A 17181-nucleotide genomic window follows, 5' to 3' on the forward strand; every position below is an offset into this window, starting at 1 on the left:
AGAGAGCTGGTCAGAAAATGGGGTTTTATTCTATAAAATAATTTTATCAAAAGCAAAACAAAAATATCAGTTTCATGTCAATGGGATCAAAATCCCAAACAAGCATTTTCAGCTGAAAATCCAAAATGATTCAGTTACTGACAGCTTTTTGTCTTAATATTTCCACTTTGGGCATTTTGTGAATTTTCAGCAACACTGTTTTTAAATAAACAGAGGCTAAATTAGTTTAGCTGAAACCCAATTTTCCATTGAAAGAAGTTTTGATGCATAATTTTCAACTAGCGTTATTTGTAGCATTGCTCATTTAGGCTATGTTTGCACTGTGGAGCTATTTTGGGATTCCAGGAGTATCCCAAAATAGCTATTCCATGTCTGTTGAGCAAGCCCATTCTTTTCAAATATAATGGACTCGCTATTCCGATGTCCCTGTAAACCTCATTCCCTGGGGATTAAGGGACATTTTGGAATAGTGCTCTATTTCAAAATTCAGTGCTGTGTAGACAGCACCAAATTTGTAAAATGGCAATTTCGAATATAACTTGAAAGAAGTTATGCAATTTGCGTAGTTCCAATTTCAGACCTTATTTCAAGATCTGGGTGCAGAGTAAACGTACCCTTAGAGCTAAATAAAACACTAATATAATTTAAAAAATACGTCTCACACAGAAGAGCCATCCCATTGTATCTTAGAGGAAGGTAGCTACCACGGGATTGCAATTTGGAAATGTAACCAAGGCCCCGCTCCAAACTTTGAAATATGAAACATGTTAGCTAAATGGGGTGGGATTGAGCAGCTGGCAAGAGGAGAGGGCTTTACAGACATTTCACTAATTCTGCTCCTGAAGCCTGGAGCGTGGTACTGAGGTTGCTGGCCAGTCTTCAAAGGCTGAGTGGCCTTGTAGGGGATGGACTGTATGTCTGCCAGATTCACAATTCAGTGATCAGAATGCTGGCTGGACCAGCCGGCTTCAAATACACAGCAGCTTTGGGGACCTGATAGACCCAGTTTAGCCAAGGTACTAAGCCAGGGCTGACTGCATTGGCTCAAATAACGTTGTTGGATGCTTTGACCTATACACAGTGTTAAGTAACTAAGGCGCAGACTGCGGCATCTTTGCTTGTGCTGAGTAGCAACTTGTTTTTCAAACAGTCCCATCACTGTAAATGGGACCAACCTCCTGTGCAGTAAGGTGCAGCCTGGTGTGAGGAAAGGCATCCCAATTTGACACCAGAGACAAGGCAGGTGCATGAATGTTACCATCAATTTTAAAATTTACTCAACTTTTGTGGCCCTCCTAAGCAGATTGTGTCTTTGTTGTCTTTGTATTTCCATAGCACATTAAATCAAACATTGTGGTGGTGATTTGCATGTTCCTCTAGACTTGATCCTCAATCTAGCAAAGTTATCAGATGCATACTAGACTGAGCCTCATGAATAAGTCTCTACTGTGACCGCTTTCACTGCAGTCACTTTGGCAACAAGCTTGTTTGGTAACTAGACCGTTCAGTAACAGGAACGGGCACCTGTGATGTGACAGGAGGTTGTTTGTCATGCAAGTGTTAGAGGATCTGATCCTTAGTAGAAAGACCAACAGACTCCGAAAGACAATGGTAGTTTAACGATGCATTTGTTGACTGACGTTGCAGACTAGAGACTTTATCCCTGCTATAGAAGTCCATAGGATAGTTCAAAAACAAACTCTCTTTCTCTTGCTGTCTTTCAGAGCTGTGTAGCATTTTGCAGGACTTTTTATACATTATTGAAGCATGTAGATCTCCTGTCCTATCCTTTGAATCTAATTGCTTTTTTATAATGATCTGTTATAGGATTTTTCTTTAGGAAAAATGTGATTCCCTCAAATTCCTCTGTGCCTCTAGTGAAGCAGGCCCGAAGCCTGGAATAGACAAATTAAGCTCTAAGCTTAGGCCCTAAGAAATATACCAAAATTGATAACCACAATGTATTCCAAGGCAGAATGAACTGCAGTTTTCCTGTGTGACTGTCTCTCACTAAATTCAGCGAATACAGATGGGAACCAAACTTTAGTACAAAATCATATTTCTCTTTAGCGCTAAACCCTGATCCTCCAACCTCTCACTTTCAATCAGTTACTGTCACGGATACATGACCTGTGCATGAGCAAACACTCAAAGATTATATTGAGAAAGAAAACTAGCAAAAGGGAAGAGCAAAAACACCGAGAGGTGCATGTTCAAGATTTGCAAACACACAGAACCTGACCCTGCAACCTCTACTTTCTCTTTATTCAGGCAAACCTTCCACTAAAGTTAATGAATTGAAACTGGTTAATGGAGACCAAGCTTATTAAATGGGAGGAAAGCAAAATACAGGCAGTCCCCGGGTTACGTACAAGATAGGGACTGTAGGTTTGTTCTTAAGTTGAATTTGTATGTAAGTCAGAACTGGTATATATTGTAGGGGAAACTCTAGCCAAACATTTCTCCAGAGCTCAGTTTTATTCTCCCACCTCACTTCCCTCAGTCCTTTATTCTCAAGCTGAGGTGTCTGCTGAGAAAAGCCGCTCCGTGTCTCCCTGGTCTGCTGGCGGGGAGGGGAGGGCGGTGCTAGCTTCGTGTCTCCCTGGTCTGCTAGGGGGAAAAGCAGCTAGTGCGGGGTTGCCTCACCCCGTTTGTAAGTAGGGATCCGATGTAAGTCGGATCCATGTAACCCGGGGACTGCCTGTATATTTGAATCTATAAAAAACACTTTCTTGCAAAATTACCCAATTGTGCCAATCATAGATATTGTGTTCTCGAGAAACAAGACAGTGTTTTCACCATAGAAATCTATCCCTAATTGATTTAATAAGTGATAGCTTCCGCTGCACTTAATGGCACCGTTTCAAAAGCTGCTACTCAGTGTCAGGAAGGCTACGTCTACACTGGCATGATTTTCCGAAAATGCTTTTAATGGAAAAGTTTTCCATTTAAAGCATTTTCGGAAAAGCACGTCTAGATTGGCAGGATGTTTTTCCGCAAAAGTACTTTTTGCGGAAAAGCGTCTGTGGCCAATCTGGACGCGGTTTTCCGCAAAAAAGCCCTGATCGCCATTTTCACAATCGGGGCTTTTTTGCGGAAAACAGTTCTGTGCTGTTTACACTGGCCCTCTTGCGCAAATGATTTGCGCAAGAGAGCTTTTGCCCAAACGGGAGCAGCACAGTATTTCCGCAAGAATACTGACGATCTTACAAGAGATAGTCAGTGTTCTTGCAGAAGTTCAAACAGCCAGTGTAGACAGCTGGCAAGTCTAGACACAGCCGAACGGTATCAAAATATGGACTTAATATTGAGGATTTATGGGTAAAATGCCTAAGTTTCTAGATGATTAGAAGAACTATATTCTTTTCTCTGAGAAACAATGCATTTATATAAGCTGAGCCTGGAAACCATAGTGACAATGCTTCACATTTCTACAGCACCTTCCACCATGTGTCTCAGAATTCCATAGATATTATATTAAAAAACCCCATAAATATTGAAAACAACCCATATGCAGTGAGTTCAATGATGCTCTAACCCTTTCATTTCTACAGAAATAAGTAACTCAGAGTTCCAAAAAGAGGCTGTGGTCGAGACAGGAATAGATACTTCTGATCTTAATTCCCAGGCCTTCACCCTGAGAAGATCGCCTGTCTCAGACAATTCCCCTGCTCCCAGAGCTTGTGAGAGATGGGATTTGTTACACTGGCAGGAACAGGAATTTCTGATATTCGGAACAGGCAGGCTCTGGTTTGTCCATTCTAACAGGGGATCTCATTGTCTTGCAGGGCAGCCAAAGGCATCTCCTACTGTGCACCTCTTCCCTCCATCCTCGGAGGAGCTGCAAACCAAGAACAAAGCCACCCTGGTGTGTCTGCTGGGCAGCTTCTACCCCGGCTCCGTCCAAGTGACCTGGAAAGCTGATGGCAAGCAGATCTCCACGGGAGTGGAGACCACCAAGCCTTCCAAGCAGAGCGACAACAAGTACATGGCCAGCAGTTACCTGTCTCTGGATGCATCCAAGTGGACGTCCTCTGATACCTACACCTGTCAGGTGACACACGATGGCAAGACCCTGGAGAGGTCCCTGAAGCGATCGGAGTGTTCGTAACCCTCTGACCCCAAGGGGCGCAGCCGGTGCCCATGTCAGCCCGTCGGGGGCTCCCAGAGGAGACGGGATCTCCTAGCGTGGCCATGATGCTGATTTCCAGCAAATCTCCTTCCTCTTCTGGGGGGGTGGGATTCTATTGATCCACACGACACCTGTCTTTGTTCCCTGTTCCCCTCTGCTCCCACCCCCGGCAATCCCTGGCCAGTCCCCCTGCTTTAGTCTCCCATGCAGCCTTGTTATGTCATTAATAAAACCAAAACATTCGACTATCGCTGTGTGTGGGGAGCTTCACTTCTTGTGTCCCTTTTGCACCTGGTGTGTTCCCTGCAAGAGTCACCTCGTCAGCCAGCCAGACAAACTCCCCTTCCCGCAGCCAACATGGATTTCTGTCCAGTGAGGGTCTCACTTGTGGTGTCTCACACAGGCTGATAAGAAGTGACGCCAAGCGACGTGCCATAGCATGAAGATCGGGGGAGGGGGAGAGACGTCATGGGGGGGCCATTTCCCAGGCTGGGCCTGTTCTCCCCTAACACAGGTCACTCTTGCTATCAACAGACTCCTGTGGGGGACAGCTGCTGTGGCACAAATCTCTGCACAGCGTACGCTGTGTCAGGGGATCGCTGGGTGAGAGTGGGCTGCATGAGAGCGGGATGCAAACCCCCAGGGGGCTGCAGCCAGACCTGCTTAGACTGGCACCCTGGCAGCTCCCAACAGCACCGCAGGGCTAGGCTAGGGCCATGCTCACATGGGTCACCAGCCCTGCCTAGAGCAGTGTGCTCTGTGAGGCAGTGTTCAGACTCCCTCCAGCCTCTCATGGGGCAGATTCCAGCCCCTGCTTCCCCCCAAGCATTAGTCATTCTTCAGGGAGACGCACTGGAGCCACTGGGGCTATTTACTGAACCGCTCTGCACCCAGGGGAATCAGTCCCATGCAGGAAGGGTGCTGTAGTGCCAATGGCTGTTGGAATAGGCTGTAACCAGAGCTCCTGGCCACTTCTGGTCGGTACAGACCCAAACCCCTCTTGGGAAGAGTGTCCATAAATATCCTGGAAACACCGATGTAGTTGGCAGTTCCTTATTAAGGATGTTAAAAAGCAGGTAATTGGCTAATTGTGTACATGATACAATTTGTATCGACTACACAATAGGTACTTCCTGTGCAGCTCTGCAGACAGTCTGTCTCTTCCTCCATTTAAAATGCAGAGCCGCAGCAGAGGTACCTCCTGGAGTCAGCGTGAGCCAGACTGAGCAGTCCCAGCTGGCACCAGCTCAGGGACCGCTGCAGCTCTTCATTTTAAATGTAGCAAGAGCCCGGTGGCTCTTATTACATTTAAAATGCAAAGCCATAGCAGGGGTAGCTCCTGGAGCCGGCATGACACAGAGGCAGCAAGGGGGAGAGTGAGTAGTCAAGTATTCACCTGACTACGTGATAAGCCTAGTCTCATTGGGTAGTTGAATATTCGATTAGACACATTCATCTCTACTCCTTGTGCACTCATCCTTCCCTGCCACCAGATTCATAGAAATATAATGACTTAACTTGTGCTGCTTGCCATCATGTGACATCTGCTTTGTTACAGCCAGAGAGGAAGGCAGGGACCCTTAGGTCCAGTTTGACCAGCCACATAAGTGTGTAAAATGCTTTGGGAGCCTTCACATTCAAGTTACTTTTCGCATTAAATGAGAATGTTACTGGCATTCTGGATCCTCTGGGATCACTCGGACCCATGTTAGTTCAGGTATCCTGCACAGACTGCATCTTAGCAGGCCAGAGCAGTCAGTCCGTGCCCCATTAAACACCCTCAGTTGTGCTGGGGAATCGGTTTCATGAAACACTTGGTACCTTCAGGGGTCTATCACCTTTTCCACACAGCAGCATGCAGAGTGCATAAGCCTGGGAAGTTGCAATATTCAGAGTGTTTATCATAGATCCCTGAGCAGTGATGGACCAGCCAAAAGAGACCTTTGAACATGGGCTCTCCTACAGCCAACAGGCCAAAGAGATAAAGGGATACAGTTACATCACATAGGCCATATATACTGTAGGAGAAACATGGACGGATGGACGGATGTCTAGACGGCCAGCCATGCACTCCCATTTTCTACAAAACCAAATGAAGGGAAGATGAGCAGTGAGAGACTGAGGATGAGCATTTAGGATGGAAGGTTTCCCAACATGAATTTTTTAAACATCCTCATACCACCTGTCACCCTGCACCCCACTCCCACATCCCAACATACACATGACTGTAGTGGTGGGAGTTAATGTATCCAGACTATGATTTGCAGAGCATGGAAAGTGCCGAACATACAGGAGACACAGACTCACAGAAGCTTACAGGAGCTTACTAAGCAAGTACGAGAGTGAAGGGATCAGAGGGAGTGAGCAGGGACCATTCAGTGTTGGCTGCAACAAACCAGGGCTGGGTGCTAGCTCTTCATACTCCCTTAGTGTATGTCTACACTACAAAGTTAGTTCGAACTAACTTTCATAGGCGCTACACTAGCGCTCCGTTAATTCGAATTTAATTCGAACTAACGGAGCGCTTAGTTCGAACTAGGTAATCCTCATTCCACGAGGATTAAGCCTAGTTCGAATTTACTAGTTCGAATTAAGGGCTGTGTAGCCCCTTAATTTGAACTAGTGGGTGGCTAGCCCTCCCCAGCTTTCTCTGGTGGCCACTCTGGCCAACACCAGGGAAACTCGTCTGCCTCCCGGCCCCGGATCCCTTAAAGGGGCACGGGCTTGCTACGGTGCCCGTGCCAGGTGCAAGCCTGCCATCACCCAGCCAGCAGACCCTGCACCTGGCACGGATCGAGCCACCCACCCGATGCCCCCCAGCCTTCCCCCTCTTCCCGGGACCAGGCTGGCGGCTCCCGGGAGTTTGCCCGGGACCGTAAGAGGCGGGCACCCGCCTGGGCTAGTGCGGACATCGTGGACCTCGTCCACGATCTCCGCACTAGGCACAGGAACGTGGCCGGCTAGGGCAGGAGAGCTGCCAGCCTGGCCACCCAGGAGCAGGAGTGCATGAAAATCAAGGTGGTCCACAATGGCCGTCCTGGGTCAGACCAAAGGTCCATCTAGCCCAGTAGCCTGTCTGCCGACAGCGGCCAACACTAGGGACCCTGGAGGGGATGGACCGAAAACAGTGACCAAGCCATTTGTCTCATGCCATCCCTCTCCAGCCTTCCACAAACCTTGGGCAGGGACACCACTCCTACCCCCTGGCTAATACCACTCCATGGACCCAACCTCCATGACTTGATCTCACTTCCCTAAATGTAAAAGGCACCAAAATGAATGGGGGTCTGGCAGCTGGGGGCTTCTGAAAATCCCACCAGGCCCCCACCTCTGTAGTCAGGTGCTTGAAAACACTCTGGCCCCAAGTGCTAACGTCACTTCTGAGAACGGGACGTGGCCTCCCACTGCCCAGGGGATTAGCGCAGGGTCCGAGCCAGAACCACTGAGTCACAGGCGCTTCCCCACCAGCTCCAGCAAGAGCCGCATCAAGCCTCACACACAGCCCATGACTATTGGGGCAGAGGCAGCCCACCGACGAGGACATTAAGCTGGTGCCATTCGCGCCCCAGGCCAGCCTGTGCGGAGACACCCCCGGCGCTAAGGGGGGTTGGTATTGACAGTCAGAGGGAGGGTCCAGGGCCCTGGCTTCATTCATAAGAAGCCAGCTGAGCATGGACACAGCTCACAGCCTAGACGTTCACTGGCCCGGCCTGTGCTGAGAGGGCCTCACACGCCATACGCTGCTGGGCAGCAGGCCCCAGCGCTGCTCCCCTACGGGCAGGGGCAGGGACCAGCCCAGCCACGGTGGGAGTCTCACGTCAGCTCTGTTCAGGGAGACAGCGCAGGGATTCCCTGCTGCACCCGCTGCTCAGCGCGCAGCCAGTGGCCGTGGTTGCTGGCACAATGGGAATTCTGAAGGCAATTGGGGGCTCCCGTGAGGAACGTGCCGACCTGGCTACATACAGGGCACTGGTGTCAATACAGAGCATGTCTGCTCAGCCAGCGCTGCCTCCGGTTGGTCCCAGCGGGGTCTGGAGCATTCCAAGCAGATGCCGGCTGTGTGCTGGGCACGGCTCTCCCAAGCATCTTCACTGGCTCCTGGCTTCCCCTGTTGCCAGCCCCCAGTCTCCTGCTGGGGTCAGACAGAGCAGGGCGGAGGCTGCTTTCATGGCACATGGATCTTCAGCCATTGCTCAGACGTGTCCAATGGGCAATTTCCTCAGCATCCAGCACAGTTCAGTTGAGAGGATGTGATGATGCAGCTTTTGACAGAATGTCCATGCCCAGCGACTCCGCACAACCCCTGCCCCCGTGGACTTTCCGAGGCTCCTGAGCAGGTATGTTAGGACATGGTGGGAGGGGATGCCTTAGCTCCTCATGGGCAGGTGTAGAGAGGCTGCGCAATTCAGAGAGTGGATGCGGAGGGCACGTGGTTTGAATAATGTCAGGTCTATGTGCAATCCCTGCCATGTCTGATGTGTCCCTCACTGACACTTATGGGGGGCTCACAAGTGCATGTTGTTTATTAATTACATCTGGAATGAAGATGTGCTCAGGTGTCAGGGCTATGGATGCATGCTAAGCACAGTTGTTGTATCGATAACATAAATGCCTCCAGTCAGTAGAGACAGCTAATGCCCATCATTGTTTCCTGACATAATTCCACTGAAGACAATACAAATGTAACCGCCATGAATTTGAGAAGAAGGTAATGGTGGAACATAACTCAATAGCACAGCACAGAACTGCTTTGATCTAGATACGTTTCTGCCCTCTACCACCGTAGTGCTTAATCTCTCATGTCTCTGAGACACTCTACAATTTCTCCTGACCCTGTGAGGCCAGAAAGAGATGCCCCCATTGTACAGATCAGGAACTGAGACACTGAGATGAAGTGACCTGGCCAAGGACACAAAGTCAGTGGCTGAGCCAAGACCTGAACCCCGTTTTCAAGACTGACAGGTCAGTGTCTTCCTGACAAGACCATCTTCTCTTCTCTTATGTGAGCTGCATGCGGGGACCAACATTTGGCCTTATAGTGAGTTCTCCCAAGGAACGCTCCATCGCTTCACCTCCCAGTGGCTCTTCACTCATCCCATTGCACGAGTTTCTCCACTACGGAGATGCCTGCACTCCGATGAAGAATTACTGGAAATTGCGCTGCACCTATTTTCACCTTCCGCCAAGCACTGGTGGAGATTCCTTCCTGCCAACAACTGAGACTGGTTTTTGTACAGCTGTGTGTCACTGTGGTGGGTCTTCGGAGCAGGAACCCAGCTGACCGTCCTTGGTAAGTCACTGCATTATTCACAAGCTTTCCTTCTCCTGCCTGCATTGTAAGTTTTCCATGATTTTTTCCCTTTCTCTCTCTTCATGTTGGGCTCCCCATTCCTCACACTTTACAGAACCTTCCCATTGTACTGGGAATAAGCTTTAGTCTCCTCCCATGCTGGATTTTCTTTTCTTTAGCAAATGAACAGAATTTTGAATTTCCCCATTAAATCTAGTGATAGAAATGTATCCGTGTTAGTCTGGTGTAGGTGAAACAAAAAACAGGACTATGCAGCACTTTAAAGACTAACAAGATGGTTTATTAGGTGATGAGCTTTCGTGGGCCAGATCCACTTCTGAGGAATTCTGAGGAAGTGGGTCTGGGCCACGAAAGCTCAGCACCTAATAAACCATCTTGTTAGTCTTTAAAGTGCTACATAGTCCTGTTCTTTGTTTCACCCATTAAATCTAGTGAGTTTCTGCCATTGGGTTCCTAGTTATAATAGCCTGGTGTAAGCTCCTTAAGGGAAATAAAATGTCCGGGTGTTAGCTCCCACCTCCTCCTCCCTCCCCCCCTCCCTCCCGGCCTTTTTTTCAAGTATGATCTGCTTCTGATAAGAATATGCCAACTTCTCAGCCATTGTAGGCACCCATATCTCTGTGGTGTGCAATGGAGCAGCCAGATAACTCACTCCAGAGTTCAAAGATAAATGTCCATTCTCATGAAATCCAATGTTCTATAAGTATCAGAGAGGTAGCTGTGTTAGTCTGAATCTACAAGAACAACAAGAAGTCCTGTGGTACCTTTCAGACCACCATATTTATTGGAGCATAAGCTTTCATGGGCAAAGACCCACTTCGTCAGACTCATGTAATCTTTCATGCTTCTGACAAAGTGGGTCTTTGCCCATGAAAGCTTGTGATCCAATAAATTTGTTAATGTATAAGGTGCCATAGGACTTTTCAATGTTCTATAAAAATCACTGGTCCCTGATCTTTTAAAATCTGATTTCACTGAGGGCCATTGGAAGGCAATATTTTCTAATGAATACTGGTCAGAAAATAGAGCTTCATTCTGTAATTAACTCAACCAAAAACCAAACAAAAAACACAAACATTTTTCTCGGAATGACTCCAAAATACCAAACAAGCATTTCTAGCCAAAACCTGAAAATTCTGCAGTTATTGACAGTTTCTGGTTTAATATTTCCAATTTATACATACAGGGATTTTCCATAGAAAAAGCAATTTGGTGTTTTTGAGAAAGGCAGGCCCTTCCCACACAAATATTCATTCTAATACACTCCTACCATTTTCACTGCCAGAGGTCTGGCTGGATAATTTTCAATTAGTCCAATCTATAGCATTGCTCATTAGAAGGGAGACAAGAGACTGATGTAATTCTAACACGAGAAACCCAATTCTTCATCTGGTGTAAACCCTTCTAGCTTCCCTGGCACCCATGGACTACTCTGATTTACACTTACCCTGAGTGAGTCTTTTTGAACTGACCGACTTACTCCTCACACTGAGGATCCATCCCCTTCTACCTTAGATGACTGTAGCTACCATTAGATTTCAGTCCAGAAATGCAACCCAAAGCCCCCCAAACCTTTCAAATATGCAAGAGGTTAGTTAAATGGGATGGAGCAGCCTGCGAGAGTAAAGGGCTTTAAAGACATGACACTAATTGTGCCACTCAGCTCAGAGCACAGCACGAGGTTGCTGTCCTCTCTGCAAAGACTGAGTGGCTTTGTGGAGACCGCGTTCTGTGTCTGCCAGGCTCTGAGCTCATTGATCAGGATTCCTGTTGGGCCAGCCGGCATCATGTGCAGTAAAACCTTGCAAAGCAGAGAATTACCAGGGCTCAGTAATTCAGGGCTGGCTGGACTAGCTCAGACTACATTGTCACTTTCACCCGGGGAATAACTGCAGCCCGGGCTGCACTGAGCCTCCTCATGCTGAGTAGCTCCTTGCTCTTCAAGTAGGCTACCTGTTTCTAGGCAGTTATGTAGCCCAGGAGCACGTTAGGGCTCAGAGTAAACTATTTTGCACTCCTCGTGAAATCTGGCGAGTTGCGGTACTTTGGGGTGCTCTTATCTTGCACCCCAACCTTGGAAATCCCTCAGAGGCCCACGAGATTGGACTATTTAGTAAGGGTTGATCCCATAACTCAGCCTGTACTTTACAGTTTCTGAAAATGATTCAATCACATGTTTGCTTCGTAACTGGGCTGTTTGGGAACTGAATCAGGCAACTATGGTGTGATAGGAAGTTTTTTCTCACGCAGGAGTTAATCAAAAGCTCTGACCCTTGCCAGGGAAAGCTACAGACCCAGGTAGACCATGAGAATTCTACAGTAGCTGTAATAACCCACTTTTCAGAAGAGGGAATTTCTCCATGCTGTACAATTCCATAGGATGGTTCAGAAAGAAACACTCCCTCTCTCTTGCTGCTCTTGCTCTCAGACTGCACAGAATTCTACAGAACTTTCTATTCAATACTATTTGATGCATGTAGCTCTCCTGTCCTCTCCTTCAGATCCAATTGGTTTCTTTCCAAGTATCTTTTCAGATTTTTACAAACAACGGGTAACTCCAGATTCCTCTTGGCCACTAGACGAGCAGCCCACAAAGCCTCAGCATGCAAGGAATTGCTGGCTCTCACTAGAAGTTTAGGGCAACCAGATGAGAACCCAATTGCTTAGTCTATTTAGTACAAAATAGTTTTTCTCCTTAGTCGAACAATGAACCCTTCGCCTTCTCCCCAGCATCTCCCTTGCAGGTAGTTGCTGTCATGGGTGCATGAGCTATTCTCAATGAACTCCTTCAAGATTACATTCAGAAAGAAATACAACAAAAGGGAAGCGCAAACAAACCAAGAGGTGCATGCTCCAGATTTACAAACACACAGAACCTGACCATGCAGCCTCTACTTTACTTTTATACAGGCAAACCTTGCATTGAGACTAGTTAATGCAGAAAAGTAAAATATATTTATGTGTAGGAAACACACCTTTCTGCAAAATGGCCCATTTACAGAGATTCTGTTCTGGTGAAGCAAGAGGGTGTTTTCACCATGGAAACATCTCACAGTTATACTGCTCAGCATGACTAGAGAAGAAAGCTGCTACTCAATGTGAGAACACACATTAAAATGTGGCACCTCATATTAAGAAATTATGTGCAAAATGTTGAGGTTTTTAGGTGGTCGGGAGTATTTCCTTTCCTGTGAGGAACAATGCATTTTTTAAAGGGGACTTTTGACAGAATATGGAAAACACGTAACACTTTTAGATCCTCTTCCTCCAAGTGTACCACAGCACTTTATCAATATAGGGTGTGGGAAGCATTGAAAACCCTGCAGCAGTTGGCTCAGTGTGCTCTGTGCTCCCCCTTTTCTTAAGCAGAGAGCTAAGTGACTAACTCAGGGTCATAAAGGAAGCGGGTAACAGAGCACAGAATAGATTACTAAAGTCCTGATTCCCAGGTCTGTTCTTTCACCCTGAGGAGATCTCCCGTCTCAGACAATTCCCCTGCTCCCAGAGCTTGTGAGAGATGGGATCTATTACACTGGCAGGAACAGGAATTTCTGATATTCGGAACAGGTAGGCTCTGGATTTGTCCATTCTAACAGGGGATCTCATTGTCTTGCAGGGCAGCCAAAGGCATCTCCTACTGTGCACCTCTTCCCTCCATCCTCGGAGGAGCTGCAAACCAAGAACAAAGCCACCCTGGTGTGTCTGCTGGGCAGCTTCTACCCCGGCGACGCCCAAGTGACCTGGAAAGCTGATGGCCAGCAGATCTCCACAGGAGTGGAGACCACCAGGCCGTCCAAGCAGAGCGACAACAAGTACATGGCCAGCAGTTACCTGTCTCTGGATGCATCCAAGTGGAAGGCCCATGACACCTACACCTGTCAGGTGACACACGATGGCAAGACCCTGGAGAGGTCCCTGAAGCGATCGGAGTGTTCGTAACCCTCTGACCCCAGGGGGCGCAGCCGGTGCCCACGTCAGCCCGTCGGGGGCTCCCAGAGGAGACGGGATCTCCTAGCGTGGCCATGATGCTGATTTCCAGCAAGTCTCCTTCCTCCTCCGGGGGGGTGGGATTCTGTTGATCCACACGACACCTGTCTTTGTTCCCAGCTCCCCTCTACTCCCACCTCCGGCAATCCCTGGCCAGTCACCCCTGCTTTAGTCTCCCAAGCAGCCTTGTTATGTCATTAATAAAACCAAAACATTCGACTATCGCTGTGTGTGGGGAGCTTCACTTCTTGTGTCCCTTTTACACCTGGTGTGTTCACTGCAAGAGTCACCTCGTCAGCCAGCCACACAAACTCCCCTTCCCGCAGCCAACATGGATTTCTGTCCAGTGAGGGTCTCACTTGTGGCGTCTCACACAGGCTGATGAGAAGTGACGCCAAGCGACGTGCCACAGCATGAAGATCGGGGGAGGGGGAGAGACGTCACGGGGGGGCCATTTCCCAGGCTGGGCCTGTTCTCCCCTAACACCGGTCCCTCTGGTTCTCAGCCACCCCTGGGGGTGACAGCTACTGTGGCACAAATCTGTGCACAGCATACACTGTGTCAGGGGATCACCGGGCGAGAGTGGGCTGCATGAGAGCGGGACGCAAACCCACAGGGCCTGCAGCCAGACCAGCTCGGACTTGGATCATGGCAGCTCCCAACAGCACCGCAGGGCTAGGCTGGGGCCATGTTCACAGGGGTCACCAGCTCTGCCGAGAGCAGTGAGCTCTCTGAGGAGGTGTTCAGTCAACCTCCGGCCTCGCAAGGGGCAGATGCCAGCCTCTCTTTCCCCCTGATCATTAGTCATTCTGCAGGGAGCCACACTGGGGCTATTTACTGAACCGCTCTGCACCCAGGGGAATCAGTGTCCAAGTGGACCCAGGCAGGGAGGGCGTTGCTGTGCTGGCGACTGTTACCTAGGATGCGCTGTAACCAGAGCTCCTGGCCACGTCTGGTCAGTACAGACCCAAACCCCTCTTGGGAAGAGGGGAAGCAGTGACGCTCACGTCCACTTTGACTGTCACAGTAAACACAGAAAGTCTTTGGGGGTCTCCACATGAAGGACGCTTTTCACATAGAACCAGAATGTGACAGATGAGCTAGATTCTCTGGGATCACTGGGGGCCCTGACAGTTCTACCCTGGGACACAGTCTGGGCCTTGACAGGCCAGAGCAAGGCTGAGTGTCCCGTTGAACTCCCATTGGTTGCTTGGAGGATCAGTAATGAGACTGGATCCAGTGATGGGCACGCTGACATCTTTCCCTCCCTTGCCAGCCAGAAGCATGCCCGCTGTGCACAGCTGGATCTTGTTACACTCGGACATTTCCACAAGGACTCCCGGAGCTGTGCTGGGCCAGCCAAAGAACACCCTTAAAAACTGGCTCCCCTGCAGCCAAGAGGCCAGGGAGAAAAAGGATGCACTTGTGTCATGCAGGCCAATTATATGATAGATACCATCAATCTTATACCGCCTACAGTAGCAGTGCCATAGCTACAGGGATGGCTGGGTGGAGGGTTGGATCGACTGATGGATGGAGGGTGGGTTGGATCGACTGATGGATGGATGGCCAGTCATGCGGTGCCACCTCCCAGAGAAGAGACTAGGAGGAAGATGAGTAGTGAGGCTGCACTATGGATTAGGACTAAGGACTGATGGTTTCTCCAAATACATTTCTTCACCATCCTCATAGCAGGGCTGGGTGCTAGTTCTTTACGCTCCCTTGTTGACAAAAAGGCTCTGGAAAGAAATTAACTTTCCCTGCTCCATGTGCATTGGTTGGCCCTGTGGCCTTGCAAAGGGATGTGCAAGAGAGTGTCAGATGGACTGAAAACCTACGTGCAGCGCAGGGGGAGTTTCCAGAGTGACTAGCGCCACTAAAAGTCTACGCTCAACTCACAGTCAATAGGAATTAATGCGAAGGGTCTAAATGTAAAAGGCACCAGAATGAATGGGGGTTTGGCAGTTGGGGGCTTCTGAAAATCCCACCAGGCCCCCACCTCTATAGTCAGGTGCTTTAAAACACTCTGGCCCCAAGTGCTAACGTCACTTCTGAGAACGGGACGTGGCCTCCCACTGCCCAGGGGATTAGCGCAGGGTCCGAGCCAGAACCACTGAGTCACAGGCGCTTCCCCACCAGCTCCAGCAAGAGCCGCATCAAGCCTCACACACAGCCCATGACTATTGGGGCAGAGGCAGCCCACCGACGAGGACATTAAGCCGGTGCCATTCGCGCCCCAGGCCAGCCTGTGCGGAGACACCCCCGGCGCTAAGGGGGGTTGGTATTTACAGTCAGAGGGAGGGTCCAGGGCCCTGGCTTCATTCATAAGAAGCCAGCTGAGCATGGACACAGCTCACAGCCTAGACGTTCACTGGCCCGGCCTGTGCTGAGAGGGCCTCACACGCCACACGCTGCTGGGCAGCAGGCCCCAGCGCTGCTCTCCTATGGGCAGGGGCAGGGACCAGCCCAGCCACGGTGGGAGTCTCACGTCAGCTCTGCTCAGGGAGACAGCGCAGGGATTCCCTGCTGCACCCGCTGCTCAGCGCGCAGCCAATGGCCGTGGTTGCTGGCACAATGGGAATTCTGAAGGCAAGTGGGGGCTCCCGTGAGGAACGTGCCGGCCTGGCTGCACCTGGGACATCGATACCAGTGTCGCCTTTTATTGTTACTAACAGGCTCTGGAGCAGAATCCAACACAGGCCAGATGCGGGACCGTGGCTCCCAGAGGGACTGCCAGGGGCACCTGAGTCCCACGCCCAGCTGGGGTCCTAGACGCGGACGGTGGGGATTGGCTTCACGGCACATGGACCAGGAGCACCATTTCACGGCTCCTCAGGCTGTGCGGGGATTTCACCAGCCGAGAGTGAGACAGGATACGACGATGCAGCTTCTTCAGGAGCAGAGCAACCCCTCCCCCACGGACTGTCTGGGGACCTGATCCCGTAAGGTAGGACCAGGCATCAGGAGACGATGTCATTTCTCACTGACAGGTGCAGGCTCCTCTGCCTGCCTGAGACACGAGCACAGCACGTGGTGCCGTTTCCTTTCCCCTCGCGTGCAGGGCCCAGCGTGGCAGAGCGGTGTCTTTGCTGACACTTGTTGGCATTGCACTAGGACAGTTTTCACACTGACTCTGCTCTTAGAGATGCCAGCGCTCCTCCGGCCCGCCCTGTGGGCATAAACTTCACACACATCGTTAACGCCAACGTGACACCTGCTATTGGATACGAACAGGCCTCAGTCTCTTCTGGTGTAATTCCCACAAGCCACTGGAATTGCCCAGGGTTGCCTATGGCTCAGCATGTTCCCTCTCAGCATCCCAAACCATTCTGCCAGCCCCTCCCAGCTAAGGGACCTGTGAGGAAAATGGGCAATGGAAGGACCAACAGCTTAGCTACCCTAGTTCAACAGAGTCTCCACATTCCTTCTGCCACCTGCACCATGTGAGATGGAGCACAATGCACCAGATCCTGCACCCCTATCTCCCGACCCCCAAGCCTGTGCTGTCAGCGCAAAACCATCTTCTACTCCCTTGCTCAGGCTGCATTTGGGGATCCGTGTTAGCTCCACATGAGGTCTGACAAGGAACCCTGCATTGCTTCACCTCCCAAGGGATCTTCACTCACTGAATTCTACTTTGAGCTTCTCCAGAAAGAATGAAATTTCCCTCTCATGGAGAGCCACGCAGAAATTATCCGGCATCTATTTTCCCAACATGGGCAATGGAGGTGTCTCCTCCTGCCATTCAACG

The 17181-nt window shown here is 49.8% G+C and overlaps 1 protein-coding gene and 1 gene segment (V, D, J or C); both read left to right on the forward strand.

Moving 5' to 3' along the window:
* LOC102460817 (Ig lambda chain C region-like) overlaps window positions 1–4382 on the forward strand; it is a 42785-nt gene extending 38403 nt beyond the window's left edge. The window contains 1 exon segment of the V gene segment in view: window positions 3789–4382. Within this exon segment, the coding sequence occupies window positions 3789–4111 (323 nt within the window).
* LOC102458192 (immunoglobulin lambda-1 light chain-like) overlaps window positions 1–17181 on the forward strand; it is an 86984-nt gene that overhangs the window by 35656 nt on the left and 34147 nt on the right. For 2 of the 3 annotated variants that reach the window (XR_012895963.1, XR_012895964.1), the window contains exons 3-4: window positions 9385–9422; window positions 13060–16377. The exons of the other annotated variant lie outside the window; for it this stretch is intronic. The gene's annotated coding sequence lies outside the window, so the exon portion shown is untranslated. The remainder of the gene's footprint in view (window positions 1–9384; window positions 9423–13059; window positions 16378–17181) is intronic. 3 annotated transcript variants of the gene reach the window in all.

The sequence above is a fragment of the Pelodiscus sinensis genome, chromosome 15 (genome assembly GCF_049634645.1).
Source record: "Pelodiscus sinensis isolate JC-2024 chromosome 15, ASM4963464v1, whole genome shotgun sequence".
NCBI lineage: Eukaryota > Metazoa > Chordata > Testudines > Trionychidae > Pelodiscus > Pelodiscus sinensis.